The sequence below is a fragment of the Polyodon spathula genome, chromosome 13, assembly GCF_017654505.1.
Source record: "Polyodon spathula isolate WHYD16114869_AA chromosome 13, ASM1765450v1, whole genome shotgun sequence".
In the NCBI taxonomy this organism is placed as follows: Eukaryota; Metazoa; Chordata; class Actinopteri; order Acipenseriformes; family Polyodontidae; genus Polyodon; species Polyodon spathula.
The window spans coordinates 18186158-18212847 of record NC_054546.1 but is presented as its reverse complement, the minus strand read 5'-3'; the positions used below and the strand labels follow the sequence as shown (position 1 = coordinate 18212847).

Sequence of the window (26690 nt, the reverse complement as noted above, 5' to 3'; positions counted from 1 at the left end):
AGAGTTTGGCCCCCATCCTGCACATTAGCTTAATGTTTCGGACAATCTGGAAGGTGGCTGTTTAATTCGAATGCAGAGGCAGGTGCACAGTCCAGTGGCAAAGTGTATCAATCCATCATGTTGTAAAGCTCCTAACCACTAGTGAATCAATGATCAGCATCATTTTGATGGTTGTCCTGACTCCTGATTGAGCTGTGGTGGAGCAGATAGACCCCTCATAACCCCATGATTGGCTCAGCTTTCAATGTGGTTGCTGATGGGATGATTTTATCCAGGATACCAGGATATTCAGTGAGCAAAGGGTATGGGTGAAGTCAAAACTGACAATTCACAGCACCATCATCTGTCATCCTGCATTTCATCTCCCCAAGTTGTTAGTGGGCAGTGTATTTATAAGGAACATCTGTTTGTGCGGGTGAATGAAGACTTTATTTTTCCTATACAGAGGGAGTAGCTAACTTTCCCTGATTATTAGCAGACCCGAATGGACGTACCAGTCCAGACACATACAGACTCCAACCTCAAGCCCACAGAAAACATTAATTCTCCCTTCTCAGCTCCACACTTCCTACCTCTCTACAGATGTACTGTTTGTGTTCCCAGCCCATGTCACACTTCCTGTTTGCAAAACAGGAAGTGAAAAATGTTTGTATTTAACAATGTGGCAGGGAAATGGTTAATTTTTACTGAGCAAAAACTGAACCAAATGAAGAAAACATGAAAAAGACAACCATAGAATACAGCTGTGTACCAGTCACACTAACAACCATTCTAGGTCAGAAGTCAATGTCATGACAGTGGCATTTATCATACGGTTTATAACACTTTAAGTATGACCTCAGTGCCTGAAATGGTCTTTGAGAACAGTTGAACATGTTGAACAGATCAGTGTGGGACAATACCGCTATTCCCATGGTGCCACCGAGTGGTGCCGCTTAAATCAAATCCAGAGCAATTTTTTCTGCCTGCCGCGCAGTACCATCTGTGAATTAACCATTCACAGCCAATTGCTGACAACAGGTGCTTGCCAGGAAAAATCATGAATGAAACTGTTGTCTATGGAGGTGCCCAAGCACCCTGAAGTGTTTGATCTCTCCCATATTTCATAAAAGGACAGGCAAGTCAGTATTTTATACATCAACCCTGATAAGCGTCCTTCTGCCTTTTATTATTTCGGTAGTTCACAACTATTTTTTTACTAAATAACTGGCTGTAAAAGGATCTATTTTCTAGCACTAGTAACAGGCTACTTGCTGTCAGCAAGGTATTGTATGTTTCTTCGCTAAGCTCAGGTCGCTCATTTCATACAGATGTATGTAGATGACAGAAAAACAAAACTGAAAACCAGTGTTTTTATTTATATATGGGGGGCATTATAGCTACAGCCAAAAGTTTTGCATCACGCCCTATAGAACTAATAATGTTACGTTGACATATTGAAATTACAGAGCGCCTTGTAGTTTTCCAAAAATTAAAAAATGTAACATTTTTAAATTTGTACTAAATTGTAGTTTCCGGTAGACTTTTGAGATACCATTTTGTAGTTTCTTAGATTGCATGATGTTAAATAAAATATTGAAATTATGTTCATACAGTTTATTTTTTTTTTAAATTAGGTCTGCATCCTAATACTCTACTAGGTGATGCAAAACTTGGCTGTATATGTAAATTATATTCGAGTACATAGCCTATGGTGTGGTATTGACAGCTACTGTACTGCGTACTGTACTGTACTGTACTGTGAAAATACCCTGTCTGTCTCGGGCTTAACAATGAAAACAGGAAGTCAGAGTCTTAAATGGTTTATTTCATATGAACAGCTATATTAATTAAAATGGCAGCAGCTACCCGCACAGGGAAGTGCAAGACTACCTGAAAGTAAAACACACAAACATGTCTGTAACCTAGAATTCAACCAGATGCAGTGTATTTAAAATTGGCACATGGAGGACCTACATTGTGAATGGCAGGCCATCAGGTAAGATACAGAATCCTAGAAGCTTACATCTTAATATAAAAAATAATTAGATTTGTACAAACAGTATATAAATAGCTCTTGGTAAAATTGTCAGGGGAAATAAAGATTAATCTTCAGTCTATATTTTTGATGTCATTGCTTCGTAATTATAAAACACTCAATGGTAGAACATTTTAAATGTATTTGACAAACATTTCAACAAGCAATCTTTCCCAAAGTCTTCATTGTTCAAGTAAAGGTATGTTTAAGATATAACCATAACTGCTATTTTGCATCGTTAGCTTGTTTATGGCTCAACCCTGTAACTGAAAATGTGCCCAATTGACTGTTTTAAGGAATGTTTTGTTGAGGATTGTAGTATTTAAATCAAGTTTGCCGTTGCCAGAACTGTTTAGGAAAGGGTTAGACAGTACATGTATTGTTATTTTTCAAAGCATTGCTTAACCTAATTTTATACCCTTAAAATAAATATTAAAAAATCATTCCTTAAAGTTCTGTGCAAGGGGCTAAATATCTCTTACACTGTCACTGCAGTCAATGACAGTAAATTACAGTGTGATTAAAGTGATGCTGCACGAACCAATCTTGTCTACACATTTAAAAAGATCACTTGTACCATCTACATTTCAGGACAGTTTAATTTCTTACCTGTTTAACAATCTATGTGTGTTTTGTAAAAGAAGATCACCGATGAAAATCAGTTTCTGAGGGAACAGAACCCCTATTGAAGTTTACCATAGTAAATGTGTGACAATTTTACAGTTTTGCCATGTTTTTCTTATTATTACACTATGCATTTACCTTTGTTAACCATGGTTTGCAATGTTCTAACCATACCTCTGTGGGCTTCACAATGCTTTACCATGCTTTATTACACTTTGCTATGCTTTTACAATGTAAAACTTTTAGAAGGGAAGTTTTAGCTGCATACCCATAGAGGTTATTTGTTTTCAAAACCACCTGAGAAATTTAAAGAAGACCCAGTTACCAAGTAATCATGGTACACGATGAAAAACAGAAACACGACACACAACACAGGGATATTAAATAGGTAAGAAATGAAATACTTTGAAAATCTAGATCATGTGAAGAGTCACATTTACCTCATTTCGACAATGATTGTTAGTCTCATGAGGACTGTATTACATTGGTTGAAAGTGACCTCTGACACTATGAGTGGCTGTGTAACTTCTGAGCCACAGCCGTGATGAGGGCAGCCCCTTTCCCACTCCCATCTTCAGAAAGCACAAAGGTGACGTCACACTGAGGGGCCAAGTCTTTCACTGTCTCCTTCAGTACCTTCGAGAAACTAGGAAAAGAATACAGGAGTCATAACCCAGCTGTCTACAGTCATTTCTACTGAGCAATATTGCACCTTGCCCCATCAACTAATATTCCAGGTTTTAATCAAGCCATTGCCTTGCTGATTAAAGTGACAATACACCAAATAAATGTTCACTTTTAGATAAAAATAATTCATTTGCCTCTTTTTACTAAATTCACCTTTACCTGCTGATGTTAAAGGTAGAATAAATAGGGTGTGTAAAATTGTATAATTCTTTCACCTACTTATTTGGTTTCCAATTCTTGTTTTGTTTGCGTCTTTGTAGCCACGTGCCGCCCCTGTGCGTATTGATGTGTTCTGTGTGGGGTGTTAACGTTGGTGTTTAGATGTTGTTGCATGGAATATAAATGGGTCTGTGTAGCACAAGTGATTAAAAATATATAGTTGTATTTAGAGGCACAGGGATTGCACAAACACTTGCATTTAAAGTATGTAATATATGTGAACACTGGCATTGCACAAATTAGTTAACGTGCTGGGATTCAAGTGAATAATGAATTAGTAATTGAATCCCGGCACAACAGTATATATAGATGCTCGTTTCACTCATTCAGGGTTGTGTGTCAGGGGAGTGGAGAACAGGTGTGGAGAGGCGGTAAAAACCATTTAAAAAAAAACAAAATAACAATTGCTAAAACGTGCTGGCTTATAAACCAGCACGATACTTGTTATTGTTTTTCATCTGTTTGTTTTTTTAGCGTTCCTTCCCTGTTTGTTAGTGTCTGTTTTGTTTAGTGTTAGTACGTTTTGTTTGTCTATTTATTTTGGCCTAAAGTGCTGTGTGATGATTTTATTTAAACCTTTTATTTTGTTCATTTTATTAAACCGTACAACAATGCAATTCACATTTCACCTCGCAGTTCTGTGTGTTTCTTCTGGGTCTGACGTCAGCACTACAGCCTGCTTGTCACAGTCTTTCATTACATCCTTGACATTTTTAGTTTGAGTTCAGCGTGGTTTATAGAAATATTTTCTCTACTGTAGGCCGATAAACATGATTCTAGTTAGTTCCCCATAAACTGTTTTTGCATTTGGTTTATTTGACAACAGTCTAGAACAATCTGAATATAATGAATATATAATAATGCGTAGTATGAATATAATATATTACAATGTAATATCTCAAAGAGTGCTATGAAAAGTACTTTTTAAATAATCACTAAAGCTGTGTAAATAGGTAACACTACATTGTCTCTGATTACTGTGTATTTACATAGTAGTTACTTAGTAAATACATGTGTACTTATACTTACAATGTTGTTATACATTGTTACAATGTAATTAATGTGTACATTTGTTACATGACGCAGTCCTAATCCTACCCTAATTCTAAACCAATCCCTAACTCTTTTCTGATACAATTGTGTACATACATATATCAGGCAAAAAGATTTACATGTTAAATACATTGTAACTATGCATAAAACATTGTAATTATATGTAAGTACACCTGTATTTACTGTGTAACTATAATGTAAATACAGTAATTAGACACACTTCATCTAAAGTGTTACCTGAAAATATATTTCATGCCTGTCACTTCTGAAGGTTTGAATCTGGCTACAGTTTTGTTATCCTCAGTAGACATTAACCACCTGAAAAGCTGCAGGAGGTTGTGCATGAAAGGGAAGGGCAGACACGCAAGCCTCGCCGCACACTCACTGTGGGTGCAGCTTGTAGAGCGTCCCGTCCACCCCGACGGTGATGTCCAGCTGCTCCAGTCCTCGGTTCTCCCGTATCTTGTCGGCGACGGCAGCCATGCCGGCCCCGCAGATCTGAGCGGCTCTCCGAGAGACCGCGCCACACACCTCCTTCACGATGATACTGTCGTCACACGTGCTGTCCAGACCCAGCTGCTGCAGGATGCTTCTCACCTGGAGCAGAGCCAAGCGGTCACTGGGTTGAAGATGGGAAACAATTAGAGGATACTCAATAAATATTTAAATACAGCAGTTATTCCATCAATGAGATTGACCAAATAACAAAGGGGGAGATTTGGTTGATAACGGCAATTCTTATAAGTGAAATTAAACACGTCCATGAACGTTCACAGAGTATTCTGTTTATATAACAAGTGCAAGGTAAGGAAAAGAAAGTGTGTTAAAACTAAATTAAACAGATAAATTAAGATACATCTTCCTTTTGATTAAACATTGTGTCTGCTTAGCAATACGGTGTAATTTGTAACAGTGCGATTTGCCCACAATTGTGTGGTTGGATTTGAATGAATTTCGCAAAAAAATAAACAAAATCTCTCAGAAGTGAATACAAAACAAAATCTTAATGCAAAAACTCTCTACCCTTGTTTAAATAAAGAGGTCATTCCATAAGATCCTCTGCATAATTGTTCACATTTTCCTAAGCAATAAGAGAAACAAATTCAGGTCACTTTGCTGTGGTGCAGATAGTCAACTGGGTGTGGCTGCCTGATTTAATAGAGAACATCCTAATAAGCACATTATATGGTATTGCCTTTGATGTCTCATTTATGGAACACCCTGTACTGTATATATAAAATGAGAAACATTCAATTCTTACAGTAATTTTCATGTGGTGTGATCTACATGCATAGTATGTCCCATGTCTTCTTGTAATTCATTTCCATGAAGATTTTGATCAAGTCCAGTAATCTAAACAATATGAGTTAGATATTGAGAAGTTAACCTGGAATATCACACACCACAAATTTACCTCTCAATCTGGGACAGGAACTTGGTTTCGAATATTCCCCTGGTCCGGAGTCTTTCTGAGATCTGCCCTCTGAACAGCAGCCCACGCTTGGTCAGGTCAATGAGGATTTGACGGACTATCTCTCCCAAGTACATGCCACTGGTCATCTTCTCATACCTGGTTACACAGAAGAGAGGGGATCTAATGGCTGAATATCAGGATCAAGGCATGCTTACTTGAGGAGTCTTGCAATTTCTCAGGGAGCAGGGCTGCACCGTGCTTAACTATAATTATTGCTTTCATAAGAAACAAATACTAAAAAGAAATATAAATGTTGAATCCACAAGGCATCTTATTACATTGACAGAGTGGCACAATCAAATTGTATTTACTATTCAGTTTATATACAGGGGATAGCGAAAAATAGAAAGTCCTGCAATATGTAGCACATACTGTTTGCATAAATAGGTCGTCCCTCATGTGACTGTCAACCCTTAAATCTGTAACGGGAGTGTATCACACAACATTGCCTTTAACCTCGGCTATCGGCTGCAGCGGCCTCTGTCTTCTTTCGCTTTGACTTGACACAGAAAGGCCTCCAAACCATCATGAGAGGCATAACTGACAGCACAAACGGTCTATCAAAATTAAGGTGGGACAGTGTCCACCTTGTCCAGTCTTCTGGAGTTAATCGTTTGTACAGTATGTTCAGTACTTTTTGTTCTTCTTCCACGCCCCTCCTCAACCAAGATGCTAAACCCAATAGCTGCTTCAGTTGTCACTGCTGTTCAAACTTCCAGCAGCTGCAGATCACTCACAAGAGATGCAATTGGAATACACATTTACTGGCTTCTTACTGCATAGCCAGATGGAATATAAAATCCTAGTACAGTTTTACAGCAGCTATAATTCATTTAGGAGTGTAGTAAACAAATCACTTGAATAGTTTTTTTGTTTTTTTTCCTTGAACCTGCATAACCAGCTCCTTAACTTGAATGACTGAATTGTCCTACCCTTAGGATATTGCGCCCTCTAGCGACACCTTTTTTGTTAGCACCAGGTGTTACAACAAGGACTCCCATTCAAGTAGCAATCCCTGCTTATATTTGATTCTAAAACCAGGTGATATTACAAAATATCTTATTCCCTAGTTCTGATAATTTCCCATAAGTATACTGAGTTTCTTGAAGATCTGTCCTCACTATATCTTTTGTTCTGTAACAAGGAGAACAAGTACAAATTGTAACCACTTTTTGGCTATGAATGTATCCACAGATACCATTTTATTTTATATGTGTTTATAGATGTCCAGAACAGTAATTTGAATGGCTCTGAAACAACTGGGGTGACGATAGCAATACCTTAAACTTCACATTAAGTTCGGTCCTATAAAGGTAGTCACTGCAGTTTTCCTCCATCCTTTAATGTAAATTGGCTGGAGTGACTACTGTGACTCCCAATCATTAGAAAATGTGCTAGCTAGGTATTAATACATTACATATAATTAAAGTGAATGATAGCAAACCAAGTTCTGCTTTACCTTTGTTTACCTTGGTTTAGGGACCCTTCATCGACTTCTCTGTCAAACTTGGTTCTAATGAATTCAATGCAGTCATTGTCCCCGAATCCCCCCCACTCGGTGTTCACACACATTCTCCCTTCCTCTCCCTCCACTGTCTCTATGTTCCGCATCTCCTCCATGTAGCACACGTTGCTCCCAGTCCCTGCAGCAAGGAAGCACATGGATCACCTGCGTTAAAACTTCGCACAACCACGGGGAACACTTCATTTTGAGAGGCAGAAACAAGCAAAAGTTATTGAAGTTCACTAGTTAATAAACAGTCAAGAGACATGCGATGTGTAATTGTAACCAGACACAGTACTAGTATTATTCCAAAACGTAATAACCTGTTTTACATGTTTTTTTTTTTTGATGTCTTAAACATTTTTGCATGAGGAAACTTCCAATATAAGTCTTAATAAACATATTCAGTTTAATGGGCACATTGTAATAGCAGTTTAACTGTGTGTGTGGGGAGGGAATGGAACCAATCTTTAAAACCTCTGAGGCTATAATGCAATCTGCATCATGACACAAGCCAACTGTATTTATCAGGTTTTTGTATAATTGCTGTTTGTAAATTAATTGACCAACTTCCCATACTTCCCTAGTGACTTTATTTTCTGCAGATTTAAAACCGCCAATCACGTTCCTCGCATTAGACACACTTTAGGTAACTTCCATCGTCAGCACAAATTGGAGAGATCGATTTCTACCGGCCCACAATCCTAACTGGGGCTGACAGAGTGGAAATGCAGGAGTCTGATTTGAAATTGCTATCAAGGCAGTCCCAGTAGCAAATAGAAGCATGGCATATCTTGAGACCAACAAACCCATTTCACTTAGGCCCTCCAGAGGTGAAAGGCAGGAAAGGCTAGCTGTTGACTTTCTACTTATTAATTCCACTGATGTCACTCCAACTAGTCAATTATGTTGCCCCCTTTCATTGCTAAATACTGTACAATAAAAAATATAGTGGTGTTATATAGTGGCTTTAAGGGTAATAAAGTATTTTGTGTGTGGTCTTTTTTTTTTATCTTACTACAATAATTTGCAGATATAATTAGAACATTAAACCTGGTCAAGCCTAGAACTTCATGTTAAGCTAAGACTAAAAACGTAAATAAATAAGTGTAGCGCCTTACCTGCAATGAGTCCGATTTCACAGTTGGGGTCCTCATAGGCGCAGGTCATCATCGTTCCAACTGTGTCGTTCACCACGGCAACAATATCCAGATCAAACTCCTGAGGGGAGACGCAGCTCGGTTTACACAAGCACAATGAGGAGAAACAAGATCGTAATGCCAAACAAATGACCACTTACATTTCTCCTTTTTATGGCTTCCCTTAGCATGTCAACTACATCCTGCCCCTCGCAGTCTGTGGCTTTGAAACCTTTGGTCCAGCTAACGAGAGAGCCCTAAAGCAAGATAACAAAACACAACAGCTTGTATTAGTGTTAATGTTAACAAGTACTGTATGATTTACAGGGCCACAATGTTCCTTCGTGATGTGGTGACCACAACTGGACACAGTAATCAGTACATTGGTTTTCTTTTGAACTCATAGGTTATATAAGGAAACCTTGCTCTTGTCTGATGTTGGAAACAAAACAGTCACTTATTGGAAAGAATGAGACACACAAACCTTATCAATTCCAGCCTGCCTGCATGGGAAGGAGAAGGTGAATCCAAGAGGGAGGCGGGCGTTCTTCATCCCCATGTAATCCAGGAAGTCAGAGATGCAGTGAACGATGTGATCGAAAAGCTGGAGAAGACATTGGTATGAATTGATTTTTACAAGCCAATCTAGTTTAGTCCTGTACATCCTTCACTTTAGTTTACTTATATTAAAAGCTAGCCGTTCACTAAACTTTTAAAAGAAACTCATCCATAACTATTAAACACTTTACAGTGCTGAATTTAAAAATGCTCAAATAAATAAACAGATACATATATTGTTTTATGAATGATTATTTTAAAAACATGGCAAACCATTGTAACATTGGAAAACTGCATAAAACTACTGTGCAAGTTTACTGTGGTAAACATTTTATAATGGAAAGCTTATACTAAAGCCTGGAATAACTATATAATCAACAATGGTCTTATTTCCACCTCTGTATCAGCTCCAAATTGCTGGACACCAATAAATTAGCAATTAACCAGTACCACCTGCGTCGTTATGTTTCTGTTAGATTATGCTGAAGATCACCGATTCCAATCATCTCAATTGGATGAGTGAATTTTAAGATATTGCTAAACATGTACTTGTAACATACAGGAAGTGGAGCACTACAGATACAGTCACAGACAGGACTCACCTCTTCACCAGTTCCCTGCATAATTTCCAAAGGAATGGCATAAATCTTGTTGTACATTCGGATGGATTTGCGAAGACCAGTGTAGATTTTGACCAGAAGTACTCGGAAATTGGTACCCCCCAGGTCCAAAGCAAGAAACTTTCCTCTTTCTGCAATAAATCATGCAAGTTTTGTTAGCAGTACAGATCTATGGACCGATCATCTCACTCTAATGTGGTCTTCCGTCACGTGCCATAAAGCTGGTTCAAAATGCTGCTGCTAGGAACTTTACCAGTTTCAAAATTATCCTGCTTGCCTACAAGGCCCTTCAACACACAGGTCCAAAGTATCTCTCCAACCTGCTGACCCGCTATGTCCCTGCCACAAGCTGAGGTCCTCTGACTCAAGCCTGCTTGTTATACTAAAGCAAAAGCACGCCACACTCGGAGAGCGCTCATTTAGCTTCATGGTCCCTACTCTCTTTAACTCTCTCCCAGCTCTAGTGTGTGCAGCTCCCACAGTCGCTCTCTTCAAATCAACTCTCAAAACCCACTTGTTCTCTTTTGCTTTTAATGCTCTCTAAGCCTGGAATCTGTTATTAGCTGTTGTCTAAATTGCTATTTCAGGTTTTTTTTTTTTATTCGATTTTAAAATGGATTTCCATGTTGGAGTGTAGATTGTTGGTCTATTTGTCTGTTGACTTCTGTTATATATGTCTGGTGGCCCCATATAAGTATACAGTAAAACCACCTCATTTACTAAAAGACCACCTCACAATTAAGGCCACTTTGTACAGTTTCTTATTGATGGAAAAATAAAACCACCTGCAATATTAAGACCATTATCAGCAGTCCCAAACATATCACGCCAATGTAAAACTATAAATCCTATGAAAGAGTGGATGTAAGATAATGTAACTTATTTGTCATTTGATTTAAATGAATAGTTTGAATGGAAGAAAACTAACATTAATATCTTAATGAAATTATTTGACATATATTTCGACTATGTGCCTTTAGTAGTAAGGCCAGCCCTTTTTTTAAGGCCACATTTTGTTGTTCCCTTGTCTGACTTGTGTAAAAGTATACAGTTCTAGAATCTACTATTGCCAGTAACCTAGCAATGTTTCATTGTATTGCAATTGAGAAATTAATGATTTTGTAAATAATTATAAAAAAGAAAATTGCGGTCTGAAGGAACATTTCAACTGCAACCTCTCTGTGTTCTACAAGCAAATTCTAAAGTATTCTTTTACAGTGCTGTACAGTACAGTAGCTACTATAGGAGCTCCACCTGTCCCATCTGGTGTCCCGCAGACGTACGATGGCAACATCTTGACGCTTGCGCTGTGATGCGTGTCCTTCTTCAGCCCACGCTCCAGTTCCACTCTCATCTTGTCCTTCACATCCTGCAGGTGCTGGCGGGACAGTTTGAATGGAGCGAGGGTCTCGTCGATCTGCTTGCGCTGAGACACCAGCCGGTACGCCACCGCCGTTACCATGGCAGCACCCTTCCCACTTCCACTCTCTGACAGCAGGAACCGCACGTTGCAGTCCGGTACTAGACGCCTCACCACTTTGTGTAAACGTTTAGCATACCTAAACAGAAGCAGCAAAAATGGATATGGTTCAGTACAGTGGACTATCGCTAATCTGAATCAATATAGTAATACAAGCAGATCCTAACTATGTTATTATAATACATATGTAACATACCGGAGGCTGGGCATCAGTCTGCATCAGATGGTTAAAAGCACTGTCACAGGGAGCCCTGTAACTGGTTCATGGCGTGTGTGTGTGCCTGAGGGAAATCACCTGCTCTGCGCAGCCGGAGACGCGTTGCTAAGCGACCAGCAGAGCGGGAGGCTCGCCCTGCGTTAAGTTGATTGGGAGTTCTGGATTGGCTGGGGGCCGTGCCCGGGGATGCTGTGCAGAGCCCAGAAACCGGCTGTGCCACACCTCAAGGCGATTGCAATGCCATTGACACTCAGACAGACTCTGTGTGTTTGTTGACATCAAGGAGGGGAGCTACTACCACAGAACCCTTTAACTGCAAGACGGGGCCTGTGAAGGCGATTGCTCATTTTGTGTGGCAAACTTTACTTTTTTAGATTTGTTTTCTTTTGTTTGTTTTTTTATTAAATGTGACACTAGGGTTACCATTGTTGGTACCCTAGTGTCAGTATTGTGTTGAAATTCAACACCAATGTTCTGTGTTTGTGTCAGTATTTTCCAGTGACTACCCACACACGTAACACATCCCCTGTTACAGGCACATATACCAAAATATAAACTATCACATTTAATTCATGGTTCGACTGGTTTTATTTTTGGCTTAAATAAGACTTAACCTACTGTGGGTGAGTTCTGTAGACTGTTCCATCCATACCGACAGTAGTCCTGAGGCGCTTGAGTTTTTTATTCTCTTGCAGACGAGTAAGAATTGCGGCTAAAGCTGCAGCACAGAGATTGGCTGAGCGGAAAGAGACGATGGTGCAGACATGTTGGACAGCAATGCAGTCATCCTCTGAAGGGCTGAGTCCCAGACCAGCCAGGATTGTCTTAGCATTACTCAGACCCTCCTTGTAGCTGAAACAGCAGAAAATTGCTTACTAGTTAGACTGAAAAAACTGCTTTCAGATTTGGGTCTCTTTGCTGGAATCATGACAGAGTCACTTTTGGAACATAAAATCTTTGAACAAGAGGGGGCTATTTGGTTTATCAATGCTTTTCCGGTTCCAAGTAGCAGATTGATCTCAAAACTCAAGTTGGGTCTTAAAGGATGCCAATGATTCAACATCAACAACATGGTAATCCATACCGTCACCACCCTATGTAAAAAGTGTCTACTGTAAGTGTCTACTGTCCTCTGTCCTAAGTCCACTTCATTTCCAACAGTGTCCTCTGGTCCTGTTTTATGTGATGCACTTTTAATATTAGTTAGGATTAACATTGTGAACTCATTATTAGTGATTGGAGATTGCAATTGTTGCTATACTCTCTTTCCCAGCATTTTTTACACCAATCAATTAAATCAAGTTATATAAAAGGAAATGGTATTTATCCTGCTGGGTGCTGTATTTACAATTGCAGTATGCTTCCATGAAATGGTATTTATCCTGCTGGGTGCTGTATTTACAATTGCAGTATGTGTCCATGATTCCAGCACCCAGCAGGATAAAAACAGTATCAGAGATTTTAGAAAATGGCATTTCCTTTGATATAAATTGATTTAACAATAGTTTATCAAATATTCTTTTTACATCAAACATTTTTTTGACAAACATAGTGAATAGCACTTCAAAAAGTTACTATTAGCACTTTGGGACAGTTTCTTAAGGCCTGTATGTCAAAATTAGAGTTGCACAGCCCTAGTGCTCTTTTTTCAAACCACCACATTGCTTTTCAGAAGCAGACACAGTGGTTGTTAAATAATGATCTCAGGAGAAACAACAGGGAATGACAGAGAACACACATTTAAGGACATAACACAGGAATAATATAAAAAATGTACATAAAAAGCAATTTTTCTAAATTTTTAATGATTTTTACTGAAAGATTCCTGGGTTTTACAAAAGCCAATATTAATTTGATGTCTTACATTAGGTAGAAACATTTAAGTTTGGAAATTGGCCAGTTAATAATAAAACAAAATGCTTGAAGTTGGAATGCTCTTACTTTTCTATTTCAGCCACGTGTTGGGTCTGGAACTTGCCCTTGGTGCGGAGTGCGTCTGACATCCTGCCCTGAAACAGCAGACCTCTCCTGGCCATCTTCACCAGAATGATTCTTACCAGCTCCCCCATGTACATCCCACTAATCAGCTTCTCAAACCTGTTCAAAGGCAATAACAATTAATATATAAAAGCATATCTACAATGTATGCCTCTTGTGTTTCTCGATAGCTTAAAACTGCGTTACAAATTATGTCTAGCAAAAGAGAACAATGAGAGAACGGTAAACGCATTATAAAACGCTGACTACTTCATCATTAAAATAGTTTAAACATTATGGGTAGGGCTTCTGATTTTCAGTTTTAACTGACAAAACAGTGGAAAAACAGTGGAAATGGTTATTCAATTTCCATTGACCACCCTTTCCCATTAAAAAAATACTACTACTACTACCAAAAAAAAGTATCAGTGCAGCAGGGCAATGTCCCTCCTTCCTGACGTGTATCTACCATTGAATCGTCCTGAATACTTTAAGCCCACCCCAACTACTGAGTGGCAGCACATTCCTACACTTCTATTGAAGACTATACTTGCAAAATTTAAAACAAGTTTCCAATTAGGAATGGAGGCCTGCTCGCGGCATTTAAAGCTGATTGCAGTTGAAATATGGAGGATTTAAAACAGAATTGCAAATTGTGGTGAAATGTAAAAAAAATGTCCATTAGAATGTGCCCGTGACCATAAGGATTTTGTTGTGGAACACAGCAAAGGAAAAAAGGTACAACTTAAGTATTATCGAGTTACTACTATACATATTGTGACAGAAAAAAAACGCCCAAGCATTGTGGAAAGTATCTGAAAACAATAATTTCATACAGTATATAAAAAGCAAAAGCCTGAAAAAAAAGATTTACATAAAACACAAAAATAGCTAAAAACACAAAAACAGAAGCCCTAATTTTGGGTCATATTTTCAAAGTGTTTAATCCAGTTTTTAATTAACTCTTAGTTTTTGACAGTAATTAATTTTACAAAACTAGAAACTTGAATTTCTATATATATATATATATATATAGATATAATATATAATATATATATATTATATATATATATATATATAATATATTAATTTTGTTTTTTTTCCAAGTTATTTTTAGCACTCTCAAGTAGTTTTGTTTATAATTTTGTAACATTAACATTTATTTTTTAAAAGGAGATAATTAAGAATTGAGGAAATGCTTTGAAAACATGACCCTAGATATCTTTGGATTACACTAAAAATTTAAAAAAGCAATGGATTGTATCACTGGGATGTCTTAGTACTTCAACTTTTTAGGGTCCCGCCATAGAACTTTCTTCCCTAATTCCCAACCATTACTAAGAACCTGTGGCAGTTGCTAGTTTACAGTAAGTATAACTGTTTTCTACAAAATCAATGAAATACATTAATTTACATACATAAAATACTTAAATAGGATAGCTGATTCCAGGCTACGGTGTCTCGTTTCCGCTGCCTGGTGCTACAGGCTTCAGCTGCCCACGACTAGCTGCTGAAGTCATTTCAGTGCTTTTTCCAAACCTGGCCAACCTCATAAAATCTTATCATGTGTCAAAGGGGACTGAGGGATTGTGGGATTGTATTGCGTTGTGTTTAAAAAAAAAGGCTGTAACAAATGCATTTAACCATGGGCTCATTACAAATAAAAAAAAATCTGGTTAATAAGGAAAGCACAGCCAAACAAACAGCCAGGTTTTGTTGCCATGTTTATCCTGAGTAAAAAATAAAGAAATAAAGAAAATGTCATATGTGTGCTTTACTTATCTGAAAGGAAATCAGCCACAATGGTGACGATTTACCTGACCAGATAACCATGCTCAGCTGAGCAGTAGAAACACCCTGTTTGTTTGCCATTGGCAGCCATAGCAGGGCAGCTCCAATCAGTGGGACCGGCGCATTAGATGTGATATGTATCTGATTCCTAGTTGTGTACGTACAGTTGTTTCCCAGGGTTGATGGATCCCAAGTCAATATCTCTGTCGAACTTAGTGCGGATGTCTTCCAGCGAGCCATCGTCCCCAAACGATCCCCACTCAGTGTTGATGCACATCCTCCCCTCATCCCCTTCCACCAGATCAATGTGTCTCATCTCTTCCATGTAACACGCATTGGTACCCGTACCTGAAGGGATTGTAATTATAATCTGAGAGCATTTACAAGCAAGAGTACTGGGTAAGGCTGTAGTTTGCATGGAATAAATAGGTTTTTAATTGAAACGATGCATTAATTGATGTTAACTTTACATGTTAATTAACCACCAATATCAAGGACTTATAGTTCTACCTTGGAATTCTGACTGAGCATTTTGAAATTATGAATGAAATAAAAGGATACAAATTCAAATTTTAATGAAAAGGTAATGTATTTTTGGTTGTTAATATTTAGCTAGCACAGAAAAAAAAGGAATATTAGGATGCAATAAACAATTTGTTTGTAAACGATGCTTGATATTATTGTAAATATGTTATTGTACTGTGATGACATATGTAATATATATATATATATATATATCTATATATATATATTATATATATTATATATATATATAGATATATGGTGTGATACCCCATACACTAGCTTACCAAGACAGATCCTAAAGGCATTAGGACCGTAATCCTGGGAATCCTTCACACCGACCGCCCGAAGACCTCGGAGTGTCAAATAAACCTCACACAGGTTTGTTTAAGGTCCTTGTCAATTAGTTAATCACACGACAGTGCAGGTGTATTTTCAGCCTATATAGAGATTGAAAATGGGTTGCTGGGTAGGAGATAGGGTGTTACAGACGAGGAAGGAGGAAAGAGGAAGGTCGGACAGAGTGGGGAGAGAAGGTAAAAAATTAAAGTTTGTTGCTTGATACTATATATATATATATATATATATATATATATATATATATATATATATATATATATATATATATATATATATGTGTGGGGCATTGTGGTCGAGGGCCGATATTTTGGGCCAAGGATTATGCACAGTCTGTACCCATTTTAAGGAAATGTAGTCCTGTCGGTCTGGCTCGGTTAGGAGTTACCACTGTCATCCAAGCGCTTTTGCGGAGATGGGTTGGACAAGGGGACCCCTTAATTGCTGAGCAGCTGGTTGCACTTGTGGAGCAATACACCGCAACGGGGGAACTACTCCGAACCACCGGACCAGAGCGACGCCAGAACCCAAAGGCCCGGAATGCCAGCAAGTCCGGTAAGACTGTTCTTGGGTCAGGGGGAGCCGAAGAGCAGCCCAGGGCTGTGAACGGACTTGGTGACTATGGGGAAATGAACCAGGGGAACTTGTACAATAAATCAGATAAACCTGACAGGGTTAAACCGTTGTCTTTTGGAAAACATGTGAAATGTTTTAGATGCCAGAAAATAGGGCATATAGCCAGTAATTGTCCTTTAGTGGATGAGCCCATGCAATGTAATATGGGGAAAGGGGAGCGAAAGTATTCTTTGTTGACTTACACAGATGTTACTGTTTTAATGGGGGTACAATATGGTGCTAAGTATCTCTGTCAGATAACTGTGGAGGGAAACACATCCAGGGCTCTGTTTGATTCGAGAAGCATGGTAACTTTGGTGGCCGAAAATTTAGTAGACCACACTATATTGGATCAGTCCCGTAAACTCAGCATTACATGTGTACATGGTGATACCCGCTCATATCCCACTGCTGTAGTCCACAAAGAAACCAACCCCGGGTCTGTGGATTATCGAGTGGGCGTGGTACCAACTTTACCCTATCATGTAATACTGGGACTAGATTTCCCTAACTTTTTGGAGTTGTGGGACAAAAAGGGAGAATTGGAACTGGCCAATGGAAATTACGTGGCTGAATTGGAGCTACAGAGTGGTGAGCTAGGGGAACTGTTTCCTGTTGATTTGTGTGAGAAAACCCACCTTTATTAGGAGAAGAACATGATCAAGAGCTCCCAGGTACCTCCTATGATAATGACACTGACAGTGTCACTGAGATAAACTTACCGGAGGTTAACTCAGAGAATTTTACTACTGCCCAGTTAAGGGACCCCACTTTGAACAGTGCAAGGGAAGGTGTAAGTATAGTAAACAGAACTCCTGTTAACCTGGAGATTCCCTTGTCCTACCCTCATTTTATACAAAAAAAGATTTGTTATATTGTATAGAAAAAACAAGGGAAGTTATCATAGAACAGTTACTGGTGCCGCGTTCATATAAGGATATAGTACTGGATCCTGCCCATGGACATGTTCTTGGAGGTCATTTGGGTATTAAGAAAACAAAGGACTGAATTTTTAGGTTTTATTGGATAGGCGTACACGTCGATATAGAACAACACTGCACGTCTCGCCCTAAATGTCAACAGACAGCCCCATTTAAATCTTTCCATACTCCTTTAGTGCCACTGCCAATGATTGAGGTGCAGTTCGAGCGAATAGCGATGGATTTCATAGGACCACAGGGGAAATCTGCTAGGGGTCACCAATACATTTTAGTCATTTCAGACTACGCCACTCGGTATCCCGAAGCAATACCTCTTCGCAACACTAGTGCTAAGATGGTTGCTAAAGAGCTCATGCTCATGTTTAGCAGTGTTGGTATCCCGAAAGAAATACTGACTCCATTCATGTCCAAAATCACTAGTGAGTTGTGCAAGTTGTTAAAAATCAAACACTTCCCCAGAGCAACAGTCTCGTTGAGAGGTTCAACAAGATGGAAAAAACTAGGATTTTTTATTGCCCTACTTGATGTTTGCTGTCCGAGAGGTAAAGCAAGCTTCGACAGGGTTTTTTCCCTTTGAGCTTTTAAATGGGAGACATCCCAGAGGTCTCTTGGATATTGTCAAGAAAACGTGGGAAAGTGAGCCCACCCCCTTACATAGTATAATAGAGCATGTGTCGCAAATGCAGGATCACATTACACAGTGATGCCCATTGTATGTGAACATATGCGTCAAGCACAGGAGGCCCAGAGAAGTGCGTACAATCGCACAGGTCAAGTACAAGTTTTACAGCCAGGGAATAGGGTCTTAGTTTTGGTGCCCACCGTAGAAAGCAAGTTTTTGGCTACCTGGAGTGGTCCATATGAGGTTATTGAGCATGTCGGTGAGGTCAATTATAAGGTATGGCAGTCAGGGAAAAGGAAGCCAGAACAGATATATCACATAAACCTCTTAAAGGCATGTAAAGACAGGGAGGTACTGGTTGCAATTAATGATACCTTACCTCCTAAACTTAAGAACGCTCAAGTCACGGTAAGAATTGGAGAAGGTTTGTCGAGTTCTCAGAAGTAGGAAGTTTGGGCCCTAGTTCTGAGAAATAGTGATATTTTTTCGACTAAACCGGGCAAAACAGATGTTATCAAACATGACATTGTAACAGAGCCGGGTTGAAAAGGGTAACCTTAAAACCTTACCGTGTCCCAGAAGCCTGTAGGAAGGCCATAGGTGAGGAAGTAACAAAAATGCTAGATTTGGGGGTAATTGAGCAACCTGACAGTGAGTGGGCCAGTCCAATTGTGTTGGTGCCAAAGCCAGATGGGTCACTCAGGTTTTGCAATGATTATCGGGCTCTAAATAAAGTTTCAAAGTTTGATGCTTACCCTATGCCCAGGGTTGATAAATTATTACACCTGTTAGGAAATGCACAGTATTTCACCACTTTAGATTTAACTAAAGGCTATATATATATATATATATATATATATATATATGTGATGAGTCAAAGGGTTTTCGGTCTGTGATTCAGCCTCCCGACAGTAGATGGCACCAAACCAACTCGGGACTTCCCTTACCAAGATCTCGTGACCATGGCAAAGGTCATCTTTTTGAGGGGCGGCACCTTGGTGAGGGGAGGAAGTACGGGTATGTAAATTCCAGCCACTGGAGTCAAGTGAAGGATAAGGGCACGTGTCGGTTGGGGATTGGTGTTCCACTGACTACCGAGGCGGGACATTACATACTAAAGGAAACATACTACTGTGTGTCGGGGGGTGTTGGTCCGCACCATCAAACCAACTCGGGACTTCCCTTACCAAGATCTCGTGACCATGGCAAAAGTCATCTTTTGAGGGGCGGCACCTTGGTGAGGGGCGGAAGTACGAGTATGTAAATTCCAGCCACTGGAGTCAAGTGAAGGATAAGGACACGTGTCGGTTGGGGATTGGTGTTCCACTGACTACAGAGGCGGGACATTACATACTAAAGGGAACGTACTACTGTGTTCGGGGTTGGTCCGAAAGTAAAATAGGAGGAGTAACGGGTGGAGGGAGAGACTGGTTTTGTGCAGCGGGATTTTTGAAAACACTAACATTTCTTTTGTCTTTTTTTTGTTTATGTATGGGTCGCCACGAAGACAAATTAAAGACGAGTCATCACAGTTTGTTTTGGATTTCACCCCTGCACTCCTTCCCTCACACCATTTTGTTTTCGTTTGTTATTTAATCCTTTTTGTTGTGTATAGAGAATAAAAATAAATTATTTTATTTCTGTACACATAAATTACTGTCTGGACATTCCATTTAATACACTCTCGCCTCACTCACAATATATATATATATATATATATATATAATATATATATATATATATATATATATATATATATATATATATATATATAAACAAAAGAAATACGGTTTAGTTTAGAGCACAGCGGGATCATTCTATATGACTACAGAATGCCTTGCACCATATTTTTGTCACCCAGTACTAGTGTAACACGTAGTGTTCTGAAATGCTCAGACCGATTCCCTTGGTAAGATGAAGTTGAAAGCTCTAAAACCACGAATGCAGACAAGCCAAACACTTTTCCATCGTGGTAAAGACACTTGTTTGATTCAGCAAACCCCATAACTGCATAAATATAAACAATCCCAATGTATCTCTGTACTCCTTACTGATGTTGGCAGTTCTGTTAGTGGTGCAGACAGATTAGAAACAAAGCCTGTATTTACCTATAATGGCACCAACTTCACAGTACTTGTCATCATATCCACAGGTCATCATCGTCCCCACAGTGTCGTTCACCAAGGCCAAAACATCCACGTCCATGCCCTAGGGAAGTATAACAGCTATCATAGTCAAGCACACCAACCACACAGGAGAACAAGAGAGTTATCAAACAGGAATAATTACATCTACAATATAATGACTGTGGCATATATTCATTTTAAATGATTGCAATAGAACAATGTTACTGTCTAGAAAGATTTATATCATGGAACTTTAGCATTGATATATCTTGTTGAAATTCAATGTAGCATTACCCCGGTTTTGTCAATAGCCTTGCGCAGGGAGTCAACCACATCTGTGCCTTGCACTCCTCTGGCTTTGAAATGTTTAGACCATGATAACAGCACACCCTGGAACAAATATAAGAAGTGTCAAAACCAAACATTTTGTATAGTCTAATAATGAACATACTGCATGGTTGTATCACACTTTATTTTAAGGACCCCCTTTTTTTTGTTTACCAATTGTTAACAACTGGCTTACTAACACAATATTGTTTATTTCAAGGATAATGGCATTGCTGTGGCATATCACAAGGTAATAAAGGGAGCCAATAAAGTCTAAGGCTGAAGGTCGAGGGCATTATTAGAAAGGAAGTTCCATTATTACTGAGGAACACGCTACAGCAATGCCATTATCACTATTATACAAGTCTAAGAGTTAATTTGAGAGCAGTGTCTGAGCGTCGCTGTCCAGCGTTTCATCAGTTAACAGAGTTGTGTCATTAATTAGTGTCATCTGTTCCATTACTGAGAAATAATAGAACGGCTGACCTCCATAGAAAACAATGGAAAAGCAGTGCGCAGTTGTTGTATATGTGTTAAAGGTTAGTTTATATATAGTCACCTATTCATTTAAAAATGTAGTAAAAATTGTTTTGCAAACATCCCTACTTTGGGATTATCAACTCTGCTGAATTGAAATGGTGTTTATGTTATTTTAAGAATCACTTTTAAGGCAGTTGTTTAGCAAATGTGATCAGGTTTTATTTTAATAAACTTTTTTCTTTCTTTATAATTGGTTACTATACATATATAAATCATTATAAATAAACTTAGCACTAGTTAACCTGTAATTTGTCAACAGATAATATAATAAAAAAAGTTCCCTGAAAACATTCAGTTTGACCTGAACCCATTAAAGGTGTTTTTAGTCTTGCTAGTTCTCAGCAGCTGAGCAAGGTGGCACCTGTTCACTATTTTGTGTTCTGATGTACTTGGATGGGTTGAGGGAAATTAAAACCACTGTTTAGACCAGTGATGGGAATCGGTAGTCGAAATTAGCACTGATGATTTGGTTTTCTTCAGTGACTGATGATCGCTTAATCCTTCATAATCCATCATATAGTTTTCAGTGTGAATGTAAATACTTACTTTCAGGTAAATACTTTCTGTGTTGTCCTTTTGTATTTTGGTTTGTTCATGTGCAGTGGTTTATTTCAAGACAATGTCTAGTTCATCATAAACTCGAAACTTTCAAATAAAAACTTAGATGAAACTAAGCCAAGAAGACAAACATCGTGCTTTTACTAGGTCACTCATGGAGGCAAGGCGCCAACCGAAATGCTTGTCTATGCGGCTTTCTTATAAGTTTTATCTAGTTCATTATTAAATCAATAATAGTTTGTTGAACCAGAAACAACTGATAATTCCAGTCATCAACACCACCAGACTAATTTCATTTTCAGTTGGATTCAGACCCAGGCCATGAAAAGCCATGAAAAGCTGTACCGTCAAACCCACACTGAAGCTCTAGTTAAGCAACTGTTATTAGATTTTGCCTAGAATGTGACAGGAATGTAGATGGATCACTGTGTGTCTTGGGTATTGATTCCTGCTCCTTCGCTTACCTCGTCTAGTTTGGTTTGACTGCAGGGAAAGGAGAAGGTGAATCCTAGGGGGTGTCTCTTTGTGTTCACATGGTTCCTCTCCATAAAATCCTTCAAACATTCAGCTACATGATCAAACAACTGCAAGAAAATGAGCAACATGTGATAATAGGAAGAAAATCCTGTGTAACGCAGGACAAAAACAAAAAAGAAAGGCTGCTTACACCTGTCCCTTTGCCGCTCGTGATCTCCTCTGGGGTTGGGTAATGCTGGCTTTCCATTTCGACTCTCTGGTTCCCATTGTCCGATACCTTCACCCGAAGTACTTTGAACTTAGACCCGCCAAGATCCAGAGCAAGAAACTCGCCCTTCTCTGTAAATAATGAACAATGTTGGCTTGTGACACACACTGCAGCAGGGTTTGAAATTGCATACAGCTTCCAGCTGGTTAAATGTTCATTGGCTGGCAGTAGTTGAAACTACCTGACTAAAGATCATATTGGAGTCTAAACCTTTGTGGGTCAGAGCCCCCCTTGGGTCAGAGCCCCTTTTGGGGTCCACATTGCATAATAGGGGGTCTATGGGGCAAACATTACCCTTCTCAAAGATTCGGTAAGATGAATGTAAAATACACATTGATGTACTGTAGGAAACATTTTAAAAACTTAGTTAATTCTTTTTGAGTAGATTTACTGACTTGTATACAGTATAAACCTGCTTTCTTTTTGTATTTCAGACTTCCATTCTGTTGTAAACCTGCTGTATAATTATCAGCTATTCCAGTGTTCCAATGAAGAACCCCAGTCAAATAAGTACTGTAAAAAATATGCTATTTATTACAGTATTTTGTCCCTGAAAACTAAATGTTGAAATAGAGCCAGCCTCCTTATATTTTCTTCATAAACCAGGAATAGCCCTTTGAATAAAATACAGAGACAGCTAGTTTTATATATTAACCACAGGTTTTTGATACTGAAGTTTGGTTGCGAAGCTGGAACGATGCACTTCATTATGATAGTATGGTTTATAAGCCACAGTATTAGGGCTAGCTGGAGTTTACTGTAGCACACTGCGTCTTACCTGATCCATCCGGGGTGGACCTGACATGCGTGGGCAGCATCTTAACTGCGGCTGTGGGGTTGGTGGCCCTTGACAGGCCCTTTTCCATCTCCGCCCTGAAACGCATCATGATGTCCCGCAGCTGCTCGTCCGAGAGGCGCATGTGATACAGGAATCTGTCCACCTGTTAGACAGAACAAAGGGTACTATACTTTTGAAACAGTGTTGTGTGATGCACTGCCGTTATGGATTCTGTCACGTCAGTGAGATGACATGAGGTTAAAAGCTCTATAACCACGAATGCAGACTGGCTCCGCTCTTACATAGTGGTTAAGATGCTTGCTTGTGGTATGCAGAGTCATGCCCAGTCTGCACCGTTACATATATTAGACTAATACATTTATTTATTGAATTGAGTGTTTAAATACATGTAGGGATAAAGGCAACATTTAAGTAGAATTGAAAACAATGCAAAACAACAAGGTTGCTCGAGTTAGGAATCAGTCACCCTATTGACACTGTTATGCCGGGTGTTTTGTGTGAAGCTGCAGTCTTTTGGAGGCTTACTCCTGGTATTGCCAGCCTACACTGTTTTCTTAACGGGTAGCTTTTGAGCATTTTGTAATTAAAGGACTGTAGAGCTGGCTTCACAGATCCCAGTCAGCATTAATCTTGGAGAACTTTACCTAAAGTAACAGACGTGCTTGTAGCGAGGCTTGACTCATAATATTAAGCTCCTTTCTCAGTGGAATGGACTGCTTCATTCTTTTCTCATACAGATTTAAGGGATGTGTAATTCTGTTTTGAGCTGCACTCTGATTTTTGTCTCTCCAGAGCTACACAGAAATAAGCTATGTTACATTATTTGCAGCTATGGATGAAAATTGGATTTAGAAACTGTAAATTGAAACTTTGATTTATTTAAGGGAACATGGCATTTCTGTTGCGTGTATTTTGACATGCATGAGTGGGACACATTTAGAATGAAATCTTTGAAAAATGAATTATGGTAAAACATTTATAAAATCTGGACATTTACAATACAAATGACTAAACCAAAATCTAAATAAAGGGCTGTAGCAGGGCGGTAGGAAAGCCCTGCTGTTTAAATGGATTGTTTTGTTTATTTTGAGAATTTTGAGCCCCTGCGTTGTGTTTGTTTATTATGATTTATTTACAGTGGCGGCTGGTGACTTTTTTCATTGGTAAGGCACTTGGAACAGAGTGAGCACGCGCACAGAAATGCGCGTGCATGAGTGTGCATTTTTGTGCATTTGTTATGCCAGCAAATATGTTTAGATGGAAAGAGCATTTTTCAATCAAAATTCACACTCAATCAAAATTCAATCAATATATGAGGATATGAAACATATCTGTATCAGCAGTTATCTTTACAGATGACTGCGCGCAACAATATTTCTTGACAGATTTTGTTTATTTGGCAGGCTCGGCCTAATTCTCAGTCACAAACAGACTTTAGTGTAGACATAGCCTAAGGCTATAAACGCTCAAACAAATTGAAGAAATAACAGTCCACGGGTGATCGTTAGCACTATAACTCCTCTGCTACTCTCTTCCAGAAATGTGACAGTATCACCAATCACGATTATGTAGCTAGCTAGCTACTTGCTAGCTGTCAGCAGCCCTGATTAACTCTGTTTAACTAGTTAAGCCAGCCAGTCACCTAACAAAATAAACTGAAGACTGCACACATAATAGTGAATTAGTTCAAATTTATTAGCTACTCAATGAACAAAATACAAACAACAAAACACATGCACAAAACAAAACACTTAACGACCTCTGCTCTGCTCGCTCTCAAGCTAGCCAGCTTCCTCATAAGGCACCTCTCCGTCAGTGCCTTACCAAGCCATGAGTTGTCATGGAAACCGTCCCATTGGAGCCCATTATAGTTGCCTGCGTGGATAAGGCCGACACCTCCCGGTGCCTTACTAGATACATTGCGTTTGTGTGAAATCTCAAGGGAGTTGCAATGCTCTCAGCCTAGCCACTGATAGCCCACAGTCCAGGGCAGTGACTAGCACCAGCGGAGCTGCAGAGGTCAGGCGTTTTGAAAGATGATATTAATTCAGAGCAGTTTCATTGTATTCGTTTAGGAAAAAAAAAAAAAAAACTGGACAAATTAATGGTAAGGTCGTGCCTAACCTGCCTATAGTGACGAGCCACCGTTGTTTTATTTAATTTATTTAAACGATGGTGAAAGCTGTGTGCATTTATTTATGTATTGTTTTGACGGCGTAGCCGCGGGTTATTGTTTTTAAAAACCTCGTGGTAATGTGGCTGTCGGCTAGTGCTTTGTTAAACTAGTCGGCAGTCACACATAATTAATAAACTCATGCAGATTGTGGCCGAGGGGTAATAGAATAATTACCAGCTAGTTAAACCCCTCGGCCACGGTATATAAGTCTGCAGCTCTCTGCAGTCGTGGTGGATGTGTACAGAGCCAGAGCCAGAGCTAGAGCAGAGCCAGAGATTGCCCAGCCTGCAGTACTGCCTTTGTGTGTCTCTTCCTACTTCTGGCCTGACGTCACCACTTAGCCGTCCTGTCACAGGGGCCGTGTTCAAGCAGGGTTTTACTGTTCTTTGTATAGGCCTACCATATGCTTGTACCTGAAAGTGTAACTAGAAAAACCATTTAAAAAAGTGTTTTGAAAAAAGTATTTGTTTTTCATGGTATTTCAGGACATTGACGAATAAAGTTGTTGAAACATTTGCCAAATTGTATTATTTCCAATGCTACTTTAAATCTACAACTGAGTTTGTTTAGATCTGGATGAAACCTCTTCCAATACTATCAGTGGCAAAGTGGTATTGCTAAATCCAAAGAAATACTAATAGTTATTACAAGGAAACCAGGACAAAGCACTGACAATTACAGCCATCCACTATTGTGACTACAAATCTGATCTAAACAAACACTCACAACTAGATACATGCATACAGCTTACCTTTTGAATCTGGTCTTCTTTCAGTTTTGAAAAGTAAAAGGATAGCAAATGTACAGCAAACATCTTGAACCCAAAATAATTCCCTAAAGCAGGTTTCTTGGATAAAAATCTCCCAAATGAATGTCATCAAGTTTTTAAAGTTTCTGTAAATCTCAAGTTTTCATCAATAGAAACCTGCCTCCTTTAGTTCCCGAGTAAAGGTTTGCATTCTTTGAGAAGTGTCCTGTGTTACTGCAGGAGAAAGAGAAGCC

General features: G+C 39.0%; 1 protein-coding gene across 1 annotated transcript; it reads right to left on the bottom strand.

The window, feature by feature from the left end:
- Positions 1-1792: 1792 nt before the first annotated feature.
- hkdc1 (hexokinase domain containing 1) lies at positions 1793-26690 on the bottom strand. Its single transcript, XM_041269292.1, has 18 exons — positions 26440-26690; positions 23492-23654; positions 22636-22784; positions 22433-22552; positions 20838-20933; positions 20526-20625; positions 15525-15708; positions 13534-13689; positions 12211-12444; positions 11150-11454; positions 9878-10026; positions 9202-9321; positions 8879-8974; positions 8700-8799; positions 7534-7717; positions 6015-6170; positions 4986-5219; positions 1793-3287 (listed from the first exon to the last, which is right to left on the bottom strand). The coding sequence occupies exons 1-18, from the start codon at positions 26500-26502 to the stop codon at positions 3149-3151; spliced, it is 2748 nt and encodes a 915-aa protein (XP_041125226.1). The 5' UTR covers positions 26503-26690; the 3' UTR covers positions 1793-3148.